Here is a 19,869-nt window from a genome sequence, read left to right on the forward strand (position 1 = left end):
GGCACGAGAAAAGTTTTTAACGCAGGAGGCCCATACTCTGTCAAAAGCAATCTCATCAAGACCGAACTAATTGCAGGATTGCCCGACCTTGAATTAGGAACATACTGACAGATTGTCAGGATACTAAGGAAAGTAGATTTAGTGCACCTTCAGGGTACACTCCTACAATTTCCAGAGACATGAGTGAAAGAATCACAAAGATACCCTTGGCATAGTCGAGCTTTTCTCGAACCCGGAGAGTCTTTTTTGCAAAATCATTCGGAAAGACATAGAGAGCTTACGGCCTTGAATTGTCATTTTGTTGTGACTACTCAAGACTACAAGGCACGATCATGATGGGGTAGATAAAGAAAGGATAGACTATTTCATCTACTGGCTTATAGATTCAGATACATCACAAAGTGATAGAAGGCAATAAACCTGATTCTTAATATATGACACAATACACAGCGAAGCCGTGGGAGAAAGTTGATGATAAGAGGGAACGAGAGATATTACAAAGCAAAACTCAGTTGGAAAAGGGGACACAAAACTGGTCGGTACCTATCTCTACGAGGCAGAGTGTAGCAGGTGTTGTGTTGGAAAACGAAGATCTCCAGACCCTCGAATATGGCTGTAAGGGAGAGAGCGAAGCCAATCGTTGCATCTGTGATTGTTACTGTAAGGTTCTATTTTGAATAAGATAGACATTATGAATGGGAAGAACTCATGAGTTGAGATAGGGATTTCTTCTTGGAAAAGAGGCAAGTCTAGTGCATTTAACCTCAAACTTTGAAGCTCACAATGATCCTATGACCTACCTAATATCCTTTTTTAAATACATGTAAGGAATTTTTGGGTACTCAGAGCAAATAATAAACATTGGTAAGATTCTGGAGAGAAGAAATTGAAAGAAAATATCGCAGTGGCAAGGGCAGGTCATCTGAACTAGGATAAGAACCCTGAGATTCCATTGCCTTAATGATTAAAATATCAGACATATACCGCACTTCTACGTCGCTAACAGAGCCTGGGTATGCTGGACCTTGGACAGATTCTTAGTTCGAAAGACTGGGTCAGTCACTGGAGTATATGCGAAGATAACAGATAGCGAGTCTGGTTCTGCAAAACGCTTAGGTACGTCTAGGACACCTTGAGTTGTCGCATTGGACTCTTATCAATCTACATGTATGCTTCCAATGAATTATACCCTGTTCCGAGTACTAAAACGGTGTCCAAGTGTCAAGTAGGTAGAAATAGGCAGCTCTGGGAGAGTTGCACAGTCAAATGATTATGCAGGTGCTCATCTCGTTTATGAGCCCCTAAAGCTAGTCCGCTCTTCTGTCCAGGACCTAGAACCACTGATATAAATCGATTGTTTATCTGACGTGCTAATTATGTTCCTTACTTTGCGGTCTTATAGGAAGGTATATCCCATGCGAGGATTGAGTACAGCCTCAGAACCAACTATTGGTGGGTTTGTGATGCTTGACTTTGGAATGACGGGCAGTTGATGTTGCATATGTTTCTGTTCAAGCTGTGAATCTTTAGTACGATACCCGAAAGTGGAAAAGATGGCTTATGAGATGTGTATATGTCTTTTCAAAACAGGTAGCCTTCTGTTGAGGATCTGGTTGTCCTGTGCCTGTAGCAATTAGCATAGAATAATTAGGACTGGTGTTGGGAGTCAGTCAAACAAAAGAGCTACTCTTACGCATAGATGCAGTATCAAAACAAAAGCAAACCAAACCGACTGAGCCTTTCCGATTCTTCGAGACTCGTTCGAATCCATGTACACTATGCATCGGCTCAAGCGGCACCTCTTCAATAGCAGTAATATGTTCCAGGTATAATACAGGGATCTCTTCTATCTAGATCGCATAATGATTTCCCAGTCTGGTAATACATCCGTGCCATTACTTAGTATCTCATCTTGCACAACCAAAGGATTCAAAGGCGTGTTTGCCATCACTGCCGGACAAGTGAGACCACGATAAACTAGCCCCCGCCCCTATGGAACAAATTAGGGCTGATACAGACCCAGCCGACGAATCCTTCGCCCGAGCTCCTTCAGGAGCTTGTACGTCGGCAAGGCGCTATCTGGGGACTCGACTCTCCTCGGTGGTTTGTCCCAAACCACACTAGGACTTGTCCCACTATCTGTCGGGCCAAAGTTGTGCCATCTCAGTATCCAATAATTTGGCAAGTATGATCTTCCTTTCCAACGGGGCAGGTGGGATCTTCAAGTCGTTGTGCTCTAGTCTAGTACCGACTAGATCAACTGCAGGCATTTGTAAAGTCAGCTAAACGTGGTTGTGGCGCTTGCTGAGAAAAATCGGGACTTCGGATCACCGTCCTGGAGCATGGGGAGAAAACAGTTTCCTACAATAGTAGACATACTCGGAGTCCTTATTGGTGCCAAAGCCTGTCCTGGGGGACAATATGGTACAATGACAACTACTTACTAGTTTGGATGTCAGACGTCTCTGGAACCCACCCAAGACATAGGTGCCACTCCTTCGGCCATACCACATGGAGTATCTGAGATGTTGACTGTACATTCGTCATGCCTGCATGCGGTCTTGAATTCTCTGAGCTTACCGATTACGCGATCGTCCCCGCTTCAAATGAAGTCAATGAAACATACACCTAGGGATGTTCATGTTTTTGGTTGTGACGACCTCTAGAATCGTATGCTACTATATTTTGCCGGGTTCTATATTTAGCAGTCACGATTCACTTTGAGGGCTTGTCAGACTGTTGATGTCGGCATACTTCGGTTAATGGAAGCTTTGGAGAAAGTGTCTTCCTGGGTGCTACGGCATTCGCTGCAGGTGAGCAGGGAGATGACTGTTTGGGTGACGGGGCTTATCGGCCTGAACTGGGAAGGATGAGGCTGTAGAAAATTTGACTAGCTCATATTGATACCCCCAAATTAACTTGAGTTCGAGAGATCCATTATTAATGCATTTCTAATTATCTGTAGTTGTTGTATATCTCCCAATAAAGTTGAATCAGCACATTTCACTTTGATAGACTCAGTGTTCTTCCGAAGTTACTATAGTTGACTGTCTATGACTTGGATAGGAGTATTACATCCCGGGAATCAACACTCATGAAGTATCCAATATTGCGTCTGGAAATTATCCAGAAAAGTAAATGTTACACAAGGGCATGCGGGGTTACATAAGCACCAAGTATAGGTGCACGAGACTCAGTGGAAACAAAGACTTCACTTCGAGCCATCATGTTGCAATGGCTGAAATACAGCTGGAACAACAGCCCAGACATCAGTACTGATGACTGTTTCTCTTCTCTTAAATCATCTGCGCGTTTCACTCTCCAGAACAGTACATCGGCCCGACCAAAGAGGTCTCAAGGTACATAGTTCACGGACATGAGTTCATTTCGTAGTGCGTATAACTTACCCAAGCAAGCATTCAAACACGAGTATATGACTGACTTCGCTGACTGATAAGCTTAGATTGATAGAATTTACACACAATTCACTGCTATACTGATAAGCATTTTTGTTATTTATCCCGAGGGATCAAGGCATTGTGCACGGATGTTGGCAGAAAATCCCTCGCACACCAAGTTAATTACCGACATGCGAGGACAATCTGCACACGTGGCTGCTGACGAAGGCCAGGCCAAGATGGGCGACAAAGGGTGAGAAGGAACAGAAAGAAGGGGAATTCTGCTCCGTTGCCCCAGAACCCCGGACACTCCCACTTAACCCACACTGCACGGCGGAGCCGGATACTCCCACCGCTTAGGGGACATTGATAATGGGGATATCCCACCGCTGGGCTGATTAAGGGGTTCTAGATGCTGCTGTTGTGCCTACAGAGCGAGCATGGGATCGACCGGGCAATCTCACCCGCAGAAGAAAATGCCCGCGGGTGCTCCCACTGGCTGGGCTGTGTTTGCTTAATTCGGCCGGAAACTCCCACGCCGAAGCTGACATCAGATCATTTGCCCATCCGGATTGTCCCACTGAGAATGGATGCACTTGACTGGATTGATCGCTTAAGCTTAGCGTGGTATTGGGTGCTGCGTACTGAAGCTGACCTCAGATCGATCGGGGACGCCCACTGCTCCCAGTCCGAGTCCAAGACCTGCTGAAGAATATGCGCTTGGACGCCCCGACAAAGCGAAAGGCTAGAGGCTGACACCAGATCCACCACCAGTGGGAGGAATGGGATTAAAATCCTCCGGACGCTCCCACGCCTCAATCCTTCCCGTTGTTGGAATATGGATCCATTTTCCCTCTGTGATTGCTCGCTGTTCCTCGCGACATCACATCGCTAAGTTATTCTGGGTCCCTCTTACTCACGACGCAACACCCTCCCAGGATTGAATAGGGTGATCTCTCGTACAGAACTTAATGCGCGACGGCAATTCTAGAACCATCCCCGAACGGCTTAAGGAACATCAGGACTGGCGTTGCAACAAGCTTAGAACCATGACCACCGGCATCTGCTGCTTGGACCGTCTACTGGTTGCCGCGCTGAAGAAAATCTTCAGCAGAACTCGATCTTCTCATGGGAAAAATAAAAGGGGTAAAAATTGGGGTGTTCTGGTACGATTCGGACTTGAGCTGTCCCCAAGCCAACTGTTGTTCTTGGCTACTATCCGTATCCATGGTAGTCTCACAAACTAGTCTAAGGTCCTAGAGATCCCGCCTGATCCTCGTGTACCGTCCGTCAAAAGACTTGAACGCCGTTCGACTACCATGTGAGCACTAAAGACTACGGGCTGTTTCAAGTCATCACCGGATCAGATTTCTTACTCCGAGAACTGAATTTGCCCCTTGCAAAAGTTCAATGTCCCACTCGGCTAGGTGTAGTCAGATAGGTTAGCATCGGCTCAAGTACGCTCCATGTAGGCTGCAGTCAGACCCACGAGAGACAGTAGCCATCCTGTCACTCACGTGGGAAATTACCAGGAGCCCTTCCATGCAAGGTGAGATCCCACGAGGAATCGCCTGGACGCCACGCGGAGAATTGAGGTGCTTTTCCTTTCTGCAGACCCACTAGTCTGAAGGATGGTGGGGGAGGGGACATCGTAAAAGTCCTTGGCTCTACCGGCTGGACCCATGATGCCATCGTCGCCATGGTCGTTCGGCATTGGAACGGCACCGCATGTCAAAGCTTCCCCCATGGGTCGTAGACTGGGGGCAGGTCATTCTATCTGGTGCCCCCTACACTCAGTCGGTTATTTTCACAACTCGGTTTCTTCGTATAACCAATCTGACCTGCAGCGGTACGTTTCTGGGCAGGCAGGTAGGCAGGGAGGTAGGTAGGTAGGTACTGGAACTAGTCCCTCATAGTAGTCGTTGCGATGGCGGCGAAAGTCAGAAGGAACAGCCCATCCGTCCGTTCATCCAGCCATCAGCCAATTATCCAATTAGTTTCCCAATCGGCGAGTGAGCCTACTGCATGGTGTTAGTGACTTTCGGTGCTTCAGCCTCCATCTGTCTATCTTTTGGCCCCAATCCCTCGAAGCCATACCAGAGCATATATAATACTATGGAACAAACCCGCAACTTCATCCGTGGAGAAGGTTTCATGGAATGTTGAGTAACCGGATCCTATTCATTTGCTAGACTCCCCGGCAAGCCAGCAAGATTGCACCGCATATGATGGCTGCAGCCACCAAAATCCGTAAGCCCAGCTGTTCTCTCTTGCTTGTGCTCGTCTGCTGTGCGCAACATCCCGGCTCCCATACTTACATTCCCTGCTTGCTATTTCAGCCGCACGAAGTCTCAATGGTTGCTGGACATGCCGTGTCCGCCGGAAGAAATGCGATGAGACTCGCCCGGCATGCACCCGATGCATCTCCTTGGACCTCGAGTGCCACGGATACGGTCCGCGGCCGTATTGGATGGACAATGGGACCCTGCAAAATGAGCAAGCCTCGAAGTTCCGGCAGATGGTTAGTCAGGCCCGGTCAAGAAAGAGAAGACAGAAACTTCTCCTTTCTACTCGCCCATCAGCCCGCAATACCGGTAAGGGTCTCCATCTACAGATGTCAAGCAAAGGACCCGCACTAAGATCGATTACTCTAGTCTACCCTTTCTTCAATGTAGCCCCAGACGAACTGCAAGGTCTAACCCGAGACAGCAATGTGGCTGCTATTAATAATAGTACGCTGGTGTACAGCACCGTGCCTCTCCACCAGCTCCCCACCCCTGAAGGCACCTCGGTCTTCCCTGAGGAAGACTATACCACGTTCTCGAAGCAGTTAGAGTGGGCGCACAACCCTTCGTCTCCCTCATCGTCAGTAGAAGGACTCCTAACCCCAAACGTGCTGGAAACGCAAGAGCCCGGAATTGCATGGGGTGACATGATGAACTCGGACGATTTTGGCTTGGCCATGAGTAAATCGTCCCTGTCGGACTTGGATGACTTGATGTGGAGCGCATCCCTGGATAGCCCCCACCTGCAGAAAGAACCTACTTTGTCTCCTGACCCGACAAGCCTGCAACCGACGTCCGGCATGCATATGCTGGCAGCTGCAACCTGCGGACAGACCATCTCGTGGCCCGGGACACCCCTTGACCCCATCCCGGGAAGCAGATCCGAGGATGAGTTACTGATGCACTACTTGGACCGGGTCTTCTACATTCAATATCCATTTTACCACACCCAAGACCGACAAGGGAGAGGTTGGCTTCTCTCACTTCTGCGGCGCATCAAACCCGCATACTATGCCAGTTTGGCTCTCAGTGAGCTCGACTTGCTCTCGACATCGCTTCCTAAAAGTGAATTCCCGGCACGACTGGCGCAATTACGTACCAAAGATGGCTATCACGACCTGGCTCTTCAGGGAATGCAACGCATCATGGCCGACTCGTTTAGCTGGAATGCACAGAGCCAAATTACGCACAGTCTTGAGGGACTTGTTTCAATACTTCAACTTCTGTATTGGGAGGTAGGTGGTTCAACCTGATGATACGGTGCGATTGAAGGTACTGACTTCTTCAGATATTTGCTGGCGGAACTAAGAACTGGCAATGGCTTCTTCGGCTGGCTGGCAATCTGATGCCTGTGTTCATGCAGGTGCGGATGTCTTCTACACCTCACGAGACATCGAGCCAGATCTGCCCAAGTATACCGCTAGACAATCAGAGCCCGTCCCCCGAAGACGACTCTACTGCGAGACTCCTCCTTGGGTCTCTCGTGTCGATGGATATTATCGCTTCTGCTTCTACCCGGAGGGCTCCCTTTCTGGATATTGATCATGTCCAGGTACTGGACCGCTTCGGGATTTCTCTAGAAAGTCTAATAGGGTGTCGGAACTCAATCATGACCCTGATCGCGGATGTTTCTGCGCTGGATCGATGGAAGAACGAGTCTGAGGCGGCTCGTAAGCTCAGCATCATTGAATTAGCACAGCGTGGTGGGCAATTGGAGCAGCGACTACGACGAGAATTCGCCGATCTCGAGCAGATTTCCGTTTCAGAGCCATTTGCAGCATGGGGCTCTTCGGCTACCCCGGGCGTTTCTCGGGCTCACCCAGGAATCAACAAGGCGTTTGGGCTTGGAGCCATCGCCTATCTCCATGTTGTGCTCTCCGGGGCTCATCCCGAGCTGCCGGAGATTGCACAAACTGTTTCCGAGGCCATTCTTGTGTTCCAGATGCTTCGCGATCAGCGACTCCTGTCGAGTGTGGTGTGGCCTTTTTGCATCGTGGGCTGTTTAGCGCAGCCCGAACAACAGCCTTCTTTCCGGGAGCTCTTCACGACGGCGAAGGCCACGGAGGGAACACTGGCAGAGGCATATCGAGTGATGGAGGAATGTTGGAAGGCAAGGAAAAGTCGCACATCGGATTGCGACTGGGTTTCAGTGATGAATGAGCGGGGGGATTATGTGCTGCTTCGATAGAGGGAAAAGTACCATACCCACATAGAGATGCCGATTATGAGTGACGATAGAATGAATAATAACGATAGATTAATGAAATTCGAATCAAGATTTCCAGAATCCTCAATCAAAGTCCAACCCCCTAAGTACGAGGATCTCAGAGGGATTATGTAGAAGCTATAATCATTGGCCAACAACCTCCATCTCTTCTAACCTCCAGTTCTATCGTTAGTAACTATTCCCTCCCACTATGCTTAACAATCACTCCGGAGCTATACACCCCAGATATTTCTGCAGTATCTATTAGGAATAAAGTGAGGGATGGTCCGGCCATCTATTTTCTTCTTTTTCAGCTTCTCACCCTCACATAACTGATTGGTGAGATGCTGTTGGTGGGCGCCGGCGGTAGAGCTAAAAGCTGCAGGAATCACGACTTGGGCGCCGTGACTAATATCGGGCGGCATTATTGTCTCCAAATCGACTCAACCACGAACTAAAACAAGCTAAAAGTCTATCCCACGGGGCTAGAATAAGCTGCAGCCCGCTTAGGAATGAGTGTCAGATTACTCCGACCCTGCAGGCCAGTGGGAGAGGCCGAGGGCCTGACTGAAAATTGGTGAGAAATTAAGGGCGGGTGGGAGGCCCCGGCCCTAAAGGATTGCAAAGGATTGGGGGTTGCTGGCTGGTGGGAGACTCCGGGTTGCTGCTAGGGATTTCTATTTCTTTTATATACCCTGATGGCTTTTTTTTTGCTTGAAAATGATTTGGAAGGGTGATGAGCACAGTGGAATCTTTGACAAGTGTTTTTTGTTGACCCTTCTACCTTCTATTGTCCCTCCCAATGGCTGCCGACGCCATGATGAACCACCCTTCCTTGGAAAAGGAAGAGGGCCAACTCTCTGAGAAGTCCGCTGCTTCCAACCTGGACTCGGAGGACCAGCAGGTCGATGCTTCCAAGGAAGATGAAGCTCCTCCGCGCGACATTACCGGCTGGAAGTGGGCCATTGTCGTGGCGGCCATCTACAGTTCGCAGTTCCTCTTCGCCCTAGACAACACCATCGTCGCCAACATCCAACCAACCATCGTCGAGGACTTCAACTCCATTTCCAAGCTGTCCTGGATCAGTGTGGCCTTCCTCATCGGTGCTGCTTCGACCAACCTCGTCTGGGGTAAGATCTTTGCCCAGTTCAACGCCAAATGGACCTACATCATCTGCATTGCCATCTTCGAAATCGGGTCCGCCGTCTGTGGCTCCGCACCCACCATGAATGCCTTCATCGTCGGTCGTGCTATCTGTGGCTTCTCCGGCGCCGGCATGTACGTCGGTCTGATGACCATGCTGGCCGTGACCACCTCCATGAAAGAGCGGCCCACGTATGTCGGTGGCGCCGGTTTCACCTGGGGTGTGGGCACCGTGCTGGGTCCCATCATTGGGGGCGCCTTCACGGACTCATCTGCTGGCTGGCGCTGGTCCTTCTACATCAACCTGTGCATCGGTGCAGTCTGCGCCCCTGTCTACATCTTCATGCTCCCCAACAAAGACCCCCGGCCCGGCGTCAGCCTTGGAGCCCGCGCTCGCGAGATCGACTACCTGGGTGGTGTCTTGACCATTGGCGCCTTCATCTCCGGTGTCATGGCCATTTCCTTCGGTGGTGCGACGTATCCCTGGAACTCGGCCAAGATCATCGGTCTATTCTGCTGCTCGGGCGTGCTGTTCATCCTGCTCGGTATCCAGCAGGGCATTCCTGTCTTCACCACCAAGGAACGACGTCTGTTCCCCGTTGAATTCCTCCGCAGTCGCACCATCCTTATCCTCTTTGCCATGACTGCTGCCGGTGGTACCCTCATCTTCCTTCCCGTCTACATGTGCCCGCTTTTCTTCCAGTTCACGCGCGGTGACTCTGCCCTCGAGTCTGGTGTCCGGCTGCTCCCCTTCATCATCCTGATGATCGTGGCGGTCATTGGAAACGGCGCTATTCTGTCTGCGCACGGGCTGTACATGCCGTGGTTCTTGGCCGGTGGCATTCTTTGCCTGATTGGTAGCGCATTGATGTACACCGTGGGTCTTACGACCTCGGTCGCACACATCTACGGCTACACGGTGCTGATTGGGTTCGGAGTGGGCTTGTTCTCTCAGGCTTCTTTCTCCATTGCCCAGGCCGTGGCTGAGCCGCATATGGCCCCGTCAGCGGTGGGTTTCATTACCTGTGCGCAGATCTCCGGGTGCACGATCGCTCTGGCCATTGCCAATGCGGTATTCCTAAACAAGAGTGTGGAGGGCATCAAGGCGGTTCTACCGAATGTGTCTTCGTCGGAGGTGGAGTTGGCCATTACGGGTACTGGGTCTCAATTGTTTGATGGACTCAGTCAGGAAACGAAGGACAGGGTGTTGGAGGCGATTGTCAAGGCGCTAAACAACTCGTATATTCTGTCGATGGTGGCGGCGGCGCTGGTAGTGGTGTTGAGTGTGTGCATGAAGCGTGAGAAGCTGTTCATTGCTGGTGGTGCTGGTGGTGTCTAGACTAAGTTGGAGAGGTAAAAATGGGGATATGGGGAAGCAGTGCTGGAGAAGACTGCTCTGATGGATGCAGATAGATGCATTACTCTACTTAGAATTTGGGACCATCTCCCTCTCTGGGTTATAGATAGTACATGAGCCTGGATTCATACAAATCCTGGCATGTTTAATGACGACTTTCTTTTTCTTGAGATTGAAAACATATCCACCTGACATGTCTGTATATTCATAGCCACGTAGATGACCGAGCACAGCACCTCTGGTCTCAGCAACGCCATGGCCACAACGAGTCAGACACGAACGTATGCCTGCTCCTAACCATGTTGCCACCACTGACAAATGCCACCTTTACATCTTAGCTCTACCGCCCAAACCCTTGTCTTGCCGCGCTCTGGAAGGATTGCTTAGCCTTACCGTCCACCACCTTCGTGACTGCCCCGATGCCCACCACTGGCCCCTGCAAAACCGTTTAGCCCAACCGCCGAAGCTAATGCACGGCGGGGGCCCTCGTGGCGAACTGCCGAGTGTGTGTCAGACTGCAGGATCGCAGGATGGCGCATCGCGGATTCACGAAGCCCTCTGACCCACTAGATACGAGAGCAGAAATCGAAGAATGACTGGGATTATACAAGACCAGGGAGCATAATATCTAGCCAGGATCATGCATTTGCAGCAAGCAAGTAGAGGCATTGATACCTCCTACTGCATATCCTAGTTTCTGTTTTGCATCTTGATGTGACAAGATGATTTCCTACTACGAGATCCAAGATGCCCATCCTGTCTCGCCTCCCACATACCAATCCCTGAAGGGGCACGAGCAGATCTCTTCGCAACCTGTCCAGGATTCAGAACATGCCGCGGAATACTGGACCGACCTATTTTCTCATGTTGGAGCCCAACCCCAGCTCCATTCCTTTCCTCTCGATCACCAATGGCCACGATCTGAGACTACTATCCGCGCCCCTGAGCATCTTTTCGAAGCGGCATTAGACTTTAGTGAGAGATACAACATTCGACTAGATGATTTGATATATGGGATATGGGCTCTCGTGTCTATTCGACACACGGCGGGTGGCCATCGCACCGCCATCTTCACGGTAGCCGGACGAGACCGGTCCTTCTTCGGATCAGACAGCACCCAACAAGGGCTAGAAGACCAGGAGGACTTCCCCCTGGTCCTGACTGTTCCTGAGGGCATAGAAGCCCTATCGTGGATGCGATACGTTGGTACCGTCAGCGCTGAAGCAGCAACACACTCGCACTTGGGCTACAAGCAGATCCTCGCGCGGACAGGCGCTGCACCGCCACAAGTCAAAGTCTCCATTATACCTGATGATAGTGAGGAGGTGATGACAGCCGATGCTGACTTTCCCCTCGTACTGAATCTGTCGGCCTCCTCCGGGCTGAAGCTCAGCATGCGGCATAACCTGGCCGTGCCGCGAACCAACGTCCGAGTACTGCTTGATCATTTTGCCGCTACGCTGCAGCAGGTGGTCGAGAACCCATTAGTAAACATTGCAGCAGTGAACCTGACATCCCCAGCAGAGAGGCAGCTACTTCATGAATACGGAAAGGCTGCCATCCGGGCCCGTCGTGGGCTGGTGCATGCCCTGGTTGAGAAACAAGCCCGGCTGAGACCAGATGCCCATGCCGTTCAATTCGAGCTGGATGCTCCCCTTCCCTATGGCACATTGAATAAACGCGCGAACCAGTTGGCTCGGTTACTGCGCGCATACGGTGCATCGTATATCCCCGTGCACATGCGTACATCGGCCGACTTCATTGTCGCCCTGCTGGCTATCTTGAAGGCTGGCGCCGCATACGTGATCCTGGACCCGGATGCACCGGCCAGCCGCAAGTCCTTCATCGTCGAGGATGTTCAGGCGAAATTTGTTCTGGTCGATTCAGACACAGCAGGTGAATTTCCCCACGAACACAAGGTCCGTGACTTGCTGAGCGAGTCCATGGGCAACGACGACAGCGACTTGTCTCTCGACCAGGACGCCAGCGCCCTGGCGTATGTGATTTACACCTCCGGGTCAACGGGCAAGCCCAAAGCAGTCCTGTTGGAGCACCAAGCCGCCTATAACGGCCTCCTGGCCTTCCCCAAGATGCTCGACCTGCGCCAGCTGCTCTTCTTTAACCCCGTTTTTTCCGCAGCTCAGCGATCCATGTGGGCCACGCTCAGCGTCGGAGGATGTTTATGTCTGGCCAGCAAGGCCAATCTGACTGTCCATTTGGCCAGAACAATCAACAGCATGCACATCACCTCAGTCGACATGACCTCGACCACAGCATCCCTGCTATCACCAGACAATGTACCCTCGCTGCGCCGAATGGTCCTAGGCGGCGAGCTGGTGAACCCAGCCGTGGTACAAACCTGGTCTCATCGCGTCGAGCTGCTGTCTTCGTACGGCCTCAGCGAATGCACACAACTCAACTGGCGCTACCGACTCCAAGACACCCAGAGTTCATCCCGCATCATCGGGCAGCCCTTCGACACCACAACGTCCTACATCCTTGTCCCCGGCACCACCGCCCTCTCTCCATTGCTTATCCCAGGTGAGCTCTGTCTCGGCGGTGCCCAGCTCGCCCGCGGGTACCTGAACAATGCCGAAGAAACAGCCCGGCGGTTTATCCCCAACCCTTTCGGCCAGGGCAAGCTCTACCGCACGGGCGACCTAGCCGTACGCCACGCCGATGGGTCGATCGAGATGATCGGCCGAATCGATTTCCAGGTCAAGATCAACGGCCAGCGCGTGGATCCTGCCGAACCTAACGCTGTCATCCAGTCCTACGAGGAAGTCAAGCAATCGGCTGTGGTGCCTGCAGTCGTAGGCGGGAAAACAGCCCTCGTGGGAGTGGTGGTGAGTCGTGCTGACGGCGACTGGGCCTCGCTCGTGGCGAACCTGCGCACGTACCTGGCGTCCAGGGTGCCGCGCTATATGGTCCCTGGGTTCTGGGTTCCGCTGGCCGCTTTGCCGACAAACGCAAATGGGAAGCTAGATATGGCTGCCGTTCGCGCGATCGTCGAAGACTTCGCAAAGTCGGGGCAGTTGCTGCCGGACCGACCTAAGAATGAGTCTAACGGAGTGGTCTGGACGGAGAAGGAGATGATTGTCCGGGCTCTTTGGGCGAGGTTCCTATCCTTTGCTGAGGAGGATATCACAGTGGAAGACTCGTTCGTTGCGCTGGGTGGTACATCACTGGAAGCTATCCAAGTCGTGTCGCAACTGCAGACTGAGCATGAGATGATTCTGCGCGTGGAGGATATCATTCTCGGGCAGTCGCTCGCCCAGGTTGCTGGTCTCATTCAGACCGGAGGCAGCGCAGTGAATGGCCATGTGCCGTTCACACTTCTGCGAGAGACCCCCTCCTTCGAGCGTTTCGGGATCAACATGGCCGACGTCGAGGACGCCTTCCCAGTGACGCCCTTCCAAGAAGCCATCATTGCCAACACTATGCTGGGTGGCACCAAGTACATCTACAGCCGGTCATACAGCTTCACCGGCCACAGTGCCTCGGCAGTCAAGCGCGCACTTACATCCCTCATGGACAGGGAGATCTTCCTACGCTCGACCTTCATCCCAGACGGGGTATCGTTCATGCAGGTCGTGCGCAAATCCGCCCCTGTGCCCTGGGAGATGTCCTCCATGGACGTGAAATCCTACATGCGGGAGCAGATCCAGAAGCCTATGCACGCCGGCGGTCTCTGGTGGCGCGCAGCCGCCTTGCCAGACAACATCTTGGCCATTACTATCCACCACGCACTGTTCGACTACTGGTCCAGCGAGTTCCTCCCACAGGACCTGACCTCCCTCTTAACGGGGTCGGCACCTATCCAGCGCCCTCTCTTCAGTCAATATGTGAAACACCTCCAGCAACACGACGAACCCACCATGCAGACCTTCTGGAAGGAATACCTCGACGGCGCAGTCCCCACACGCCTAGGCGCCCAAACGGAGCAGCAGACCCTCGTCTCAGCCTCCCTAACCACAGACTTGAAATCCACAGCCTCCGCACTGAAAGTGACCCCCAGCATGCTCCTCTACGCCGCCTGGTCCCTCGTCCTCGCTCGTGCCACCTCCTCCACAGACGTCGTGCTCGGCGTCACTCTTTCCGGAAGAGAAGCCCCAATTCCAGGTATCCTGCAGATGAGCGGGCCCACGCTGATGATTGCTCCGCTGCGGGTGAAGCTTGACCAGAACAACTCGTTCGAGGCGCATCTGGCCTCTGTGCAAGCTAGTCTGTGGGATGTGGCGCGCCATGCGCAGTACGGCCTGCGCAAGATACTGAAAGTGAGTCGTCAGCCGAAGGATCTGTTTGATACGACGGTCAACTTCCTCATCAAGGTGGATAGTATGGCTGCTACGGCTGGAGGATTGACTATACTGCCGGAGAAGAACTACGGAACGCATGACTATATCAAGCTGGAGTTGAGCAATGAGGACTTGGGCCGGGTGACGTTGTCGTCTATGTTGAAGGATGGGTATGCCAGGGTGTTGGTGCAGTCTGTGGCTGATATCTTGAAAGTGGCCGCCGAGGCACCAGGTACCAGAATTAAGGAGATGGAGCTCGTGCGAGACGGTGTGGTGAATGGTGTTGAGAGGGAGATTGATGGGCCGGTCGAAGTCGCGAAGGTCAGCCCAGCTGACGACGAACTGGGCCACTCTGCCTTCCATCGCATCGCCTGCACATACCCCTCTCGCACAGCTGTCGAGGATGCCACTGGCGCCAGTATCACCTACGCTGGCATGGCCATCAAGGTCAACCAGCTGGCTGGGCTGCTGCGCGCCAAAGGCGTTGTTCTGGAGCAGGTGGTCCCTCTTCTGCTGGAGAAGTCCATCAGCACCATCATCGCCATGCTGGGTGTCATGGTCTCCGGGGGTGCTTTTCTGCCTCTTGGCCCGGAGAACCCTCGGGAGCGCAACCTGGGCATCATGGAGGACTGTGAAGCCAAGGTGGTCATCACGGATCGTCAGAGCGCGAGATTCTTCGACGATCTCACGTACGAGGTGATCGTGATCGACGACCTGGACTGGGACGCCATGCCCATCCAGCGTGAGATCGTCCCTGACCTCACGCCAGATAACCTGGCATATTTGATCTACACCTCGGGCAGCACAGGCAAACCTAAAGGCACACTGCTCACGCACCGAGCCCTAGCCACAGCAGTGGAGGGCATCATCGAGTCGACACAGATGGACAACTCGCACCGGATCCTCTGGGCTCTCAACTACACTTTCGATGGATCATTCTTCTCGCTCTTCTCCGCCCTAGCCACCGGCTGCACACTCTGCGTAGCACCTCAGAACACCATCGTCGGCAACCTAGCTGGCCTGATCAACGCCATGCAAGTTACCGCCGTCTGCGTAACGCCCACCATGGCCGGTCTCTTCCATCCCGACGATGTGCCGACGCTGCAAATCCTCGCTACCGGCGGTGAACCCGTCACGCCGCATATGCAGACCGTCTGGGCGCCGCGCATCACCGTCCACAGCGCCTACGGGCCAACCGAAGCCACCATCTGCGTCACCACAACGCACGTCACTCCCGACATGAACCTGCGCAACATCGGCCGGCCCTACCGCAATGTGAGCGCGCAGATCCTCGACCCTGACACCTTGCAGCCCGTGCCCGCCGGCGAAGTCGGCGAGCTGTGTCTTGCCGGGCCGCAGCTAGCACGGGGGTACCTGAAGCGTCCAGATGCCACAGATAAGGTATTCCGGAACCGGCCTGACGGGCGGATCTACCAGACGGGCGACCTAGCAAGATGGCTGCCCAACGGGGATATCGAGCTGTTTGGTCGCAAAGACGACCAAGTCAAGATCAACGGCTACCGGATCGAACTGGGTGAGATCGAGAGTGTCATTATGCAGACGGGGCTGTTCAGCCAGTGTGCTGTCATTGCCGCGACAGTGCTCAAGAAGAAGCAGCTCGTTGCGTTCTGCTCGACTTCTGCTCCGGGCTCGAGGGAGGTGGTACTGCTGGCTCCAGAGCAAGCGCCGATTCTGGATGAAATCAAAGACCATCTCACCACTCTGCCCAAGTACATGGTCCCTTCAATCTGGCTCCCACTGTCGGATTTTCCCCTGATGGGCTCTGGCAAGATCGACCGCAAGCGATTGCTGGCACTCGCTCAGGGTCTAGCTGACGACGAACTCAAGGCTTATCTGCCAGCTGAAGAGATATCCGCTATCACATCCCCAGCAGAGCACAGACTGCAACACCTCTGGGCCAAGCTCTTCGACACCCCGGCCGACGACATCCACGCTAACTCGACCTTCCACGCCCTCGGCGGCGACTCCATCTCGGCCCTGAACCTCGTCAGTCTCCTCCGACAGGACGGATACCAGGTGCGGGTGAACGACATCCTCTCGTCACGGACACTGCGCGACCAGGCCGCGCTGCTGATCGATGAGCCTGCGGAAGCAGCAGCTCCATCCCCAGCCCCAGCAGCGCCGACCTTCCAACCAACAGAAACCATGTACAACCAGCTCGCGCAGCTCGGCATCTCCCGCCCCGAAGTGGAGGACATCTATCCCCTGAGCCCAGGCCAGATCGAGTTCCTCACGCAGGGCAACAAGCCTGAGCAATTCTGGCAGCTTATGACCGTCCGGCGACTCCCATCGGACTTTGACTTTGCGCGCTGGATCAGCCTGACCACGCAACTCACGCAGCACAACCAGATACTGCGCGCACTGTACCTGTACGCAGACGAGAGCCGTGATCCGCGCACAGCAGTGCAGGTTATTCTGCGCGATGCAACTCTCAACCTTACCTACCACACGTACAGCAGTGAAGAGGAGAAACAGTCTCTCCTCGACAGTAACTGGGAGAGACGCTTCGATCCAGCCCGACCCTTCGTGCGCTACGCCCTCCTCACGGACGCCACTACTGGAGACCGTGATCTAGTCATCAAGCTCGACCACGCCTCCTACGACGGCACATTACTACACATCTTCGACGACCAGTTCCTGGCCCTCGCGCGCAATGAGCCTATCCCAGAATGTACCCCCTTCAAGGAATACATCAACTACATCACTTCGCTCCCGAAACAACCTCAGCTGGATTACTGGACTACTCTGCTCAAACCCTACCATAACGATACCACAACAACACCCTACCTCTCCACCCTGACCAACCCATCATTAAACAACATAATAACCTCCCCCATCCCAGCAGACATGGGTATCGACGCCCTCGCCACAACCCACAACGTGACTCCGTCAGTCATCTTTCAAACAGCCTTTTCTCTCCTCCTTTCACACCTCTCCACCACCCCACAAACCCAGATTGTCTACGACACCCTAATCACAGCCCGCAACGTCCCCCTCCCCAATCCCCAAAGCATAACCGGCACCTGCGCAAACTTCCTGCCGTTCCTCTCCACCATTGATCCTTCCCAATCCATCAGATCCTTGCTACAAGATACGCAGCGAGATCTCTGGACGTCAGCGGACCACGCTGCCGTCTCATTATCAGAGATATATGAGGCGCTGGGAGTGGAAAGGGATGTGCGGGGCGCGAAGGCGCTGTTCTGTTTCCAGCCGTTTGAGAAGAAGTTTGACGGGAAGGAGGAGGATGCGATGAGGTGGATCGTGATGAAGATGAGTAAGAACACGATGAAGTTTAATTATGGGGTGCAGGTGGAGGTGGGGAAGGGGGCCGAGAGGGGGAGTTATGTGGTCAGGTTTTATTGGGATGGGAGGGTATTTGATAAGGAGGGAGCGAGGAGGGCGGTGGAATTGTATGGGAAGGTGTTGGGAGGGTTGGGGAGGGGGGAGAGGATAGGGGATTTGGAGGTAGATTTGGATTAGAATTAGAGGGGAGGTGGTGATGCCTTTCTGTGCGATTGGGCGTTGGGTTCAAGGGCGTTTTAGGGTTGCTTTTGGGTGCATTAAGAGTTAGATCTCAGATTGGATGTCAGTTACTTTCGATTTGTTTTGTTAGATGATCGATATAGACGGATGTTATCATACTCTATACCTTGTTATACTACTTCGCTATTCTTTATTCTACCAGGCTCGGGTATGTCAGCCTGATTTATAGAGCCATAAGTCAGTTCTGTCGAGGTTCACTTCTACATGAAGGCACAGAAAATAAAAATATGCTGTGTATAAGTATAGGATCTCTATATTGTGTCAACCATCACTTGTCTTGCTCGTAGGTTGTCAGTTCAAAACTATCATAACCGATTATAGTCTCATAAACATATCGCATCTAGCCTTAACCCTCAACACACAACAACCAACCACCCTATCCATCAACCCTACAACAAACCACCCTCTATTGTGGGAGTATCCAATCAATCTCACACATAAAATTTAAATGTAAATATATATCTCATTCAACATAATACTAAATTAAAAGAACCCCCAAGTGAAGAGGGATGGATCACTTCCTCCCCAAAAACACAAACCTCCTGACCTTCCACGCCACACCCCCCCTCGCCTCCACCGCCGCCTTCTCCAACAACTCATTCAACTCCTCCTTCTCCACCCCTGGTACCTTACTGATCAACTCCCCAAACAGTCCCAGATAGTTCATCTGGTCCAGAATTAGCGTGTACGTGTCCGGATGACATTCATCTTGAAGGACATCGCGCAGGCCCTGCTCCGTTAGGGTTGATGCGAGGTGGATGGACCATCTATATACCACCAATCATTAGCATCTCTATCTTATTTCCCTGAAAGTGACATAGATGGCAGAAAAGTAATGGGGACATACGAAGGCATCTTCGACCTAAATTTCCCATCAATTCTCCTCATAAGCTCCTCTGAGCTCTCGGAGACAGTAGTCTCAGGATCACTTTTCACGAGGGGTCGGTTGCCTGCGTCGTCGTTGGGTTCCTCCCATTGGATGTAGCCTCCGGGCTCTGTTGTTCATTAATATCATATCATTATAGGAAGGAGAGGTAAAACGGGGTAAAGAGAAGGGGGGCTACATACTAACAAGCTTCATCAAATTCCTAATCACCGGCCGAGGATCTCCACCCGCCTGCAACACAACCTGCACGAGGAGTCTCGCGTGCACGACATCATACTTCTCCACGTACTCCTCCGGAATCTCCTCCAGGATGTTGAGATGCCGGAGGGAGATGTTCGATGGGAGGAATCCCGGCGCGGGGTATTGCTCGGAGGAAATGTCGAAGCCGTGAAGTGTGGCGTTGGGGTATTGGCGGTGGAGGTCGAGGAGCCAGATTCTTTTTTAAAGTGGTTAGCTTCGCATTGTGGGAGGATATGTTTGTGGTGGTGTGGAGGGTGAAAGGCATACCCAGTACCGGTCCCTACATCGGCTATGGAAATGTCGCTGTTGCTGCTGGCGTTAGGGAATCGGATGGATGGGTGCAGGAGGTATCCGATGTTCTCTTTCCAGATGTAATGTTGGAGGTTGAGGCGCGTGGAGGCGATGACGTCGCGGCCGAGACGGTAGGGGTCAGTGGAGCCCATTTTTTACTATGTAAGATGTGAAGGTTGGGGGATGGGTTTGAAGATAGGA

The 19,869-nt window shown here is 52.7% G+C and overlaps 4 protein-coding genes across 4 annotated transcripts; 3 read left to right on the plus strand and 1 right to left on the minus strand.

The window, feature by feature from the left end:
- Positions 1-5,626: 5,626 nt before the first annotated feature.
- Positions 5,627-7,871, plus strand: BDQ94DRAFT_174452 (Zn(II)2Cys6 transcription factor; the record flags this gene model as incomplete). Its single annotated transcript, XM_026772351.1, has 4 exons — positions 5,627-5,648; positions 5,738-5,992; positions 6,053-6,918; positions 6,972-7,871. The coding sequence occupies 4 exons, from the start codon at positions 5,627-5,629 to the stop codon at positions 7,869-7,871; spliced, it is 2,043 nt and encodes a 680-aa protein (XP_026621798.1).
- An 820-nt stretch (positions 7,872-8,691) lies between these two features.
- On the plus strand, positions 8,692-10,543 carry BDQ94DRAFT_183239 (putative MFS drug efflux transporter; the record flags this gene model as incomplete). Its single annotated transcript, XM_026774361.1, has 1 exon — positions 8,692-10,543. One exon carries the CDS (start codon positions 8,692-8,694, stop codon positions 10,369-10,371), a length of 1,680 nt encoding a protein of 559 aa, XP_026621799.1. The 3' UTR covers positions 10,372-10,543.
- Positions 10,544-11,111: 568 nt separating this feature from the next.
- On the plus strand, positions 11,112-18,188 carry nrps7 (putative nonribosomal peptide synthase; the record flags this gene model as incomplete). Its single annotated transcript, XM_026772352.1, has 1 exon — positions 11,112-18,188. The coding sequence occupies one exon, from the start codon at positions 11,112-11,114 to the stop codon at positions 18,186-18,188; it is 7,077 nt and encodes a 2,358-aa protein (XP_026621800.1).
- A 577-nt stretch (positions 18,189-18,765) lies between these two features.
- On the minus strand, positions 18,766-19,820 carry BDQ94DRAFT_183241 (S-adenosyl-L-methionine-dependent methyltransferase; the record flags this gene model as incomplete). Its single annotated transcript, XM_026774362.1, has 4 exons — positions 18,766-19,018; positions 19,099-19,246; positions 19,320-19,573; positions 19,645-19,820. The coding sequence occupies 4 exons, from the start codon at positions 19,818-19,820 to the stop codon at positions 18,766-18,768; spliced, it is 831 nt and encodes a 276-aa protein (XP_026621801.1).
- Positions 19,821-19,869: the final 49 nt, after the last annotated feature.

This window comes from Aspergillus welwitschiae (assembly GCF_003344945.1).
Source record: "Aspergillus welwitschiae strain CBS 139.54b unplaced genomic scaffold BDQ94scaffold_42, whole genome shotgun sequence".
NCBI classification, from domain to species: domain Eukaryota; kingdom Fungi; phylum Ascomycota; class Eurotiomycetes; order Eurotiales; family Aspergillaceae; genus Aspergillus; species Aspergillus welwitschiae.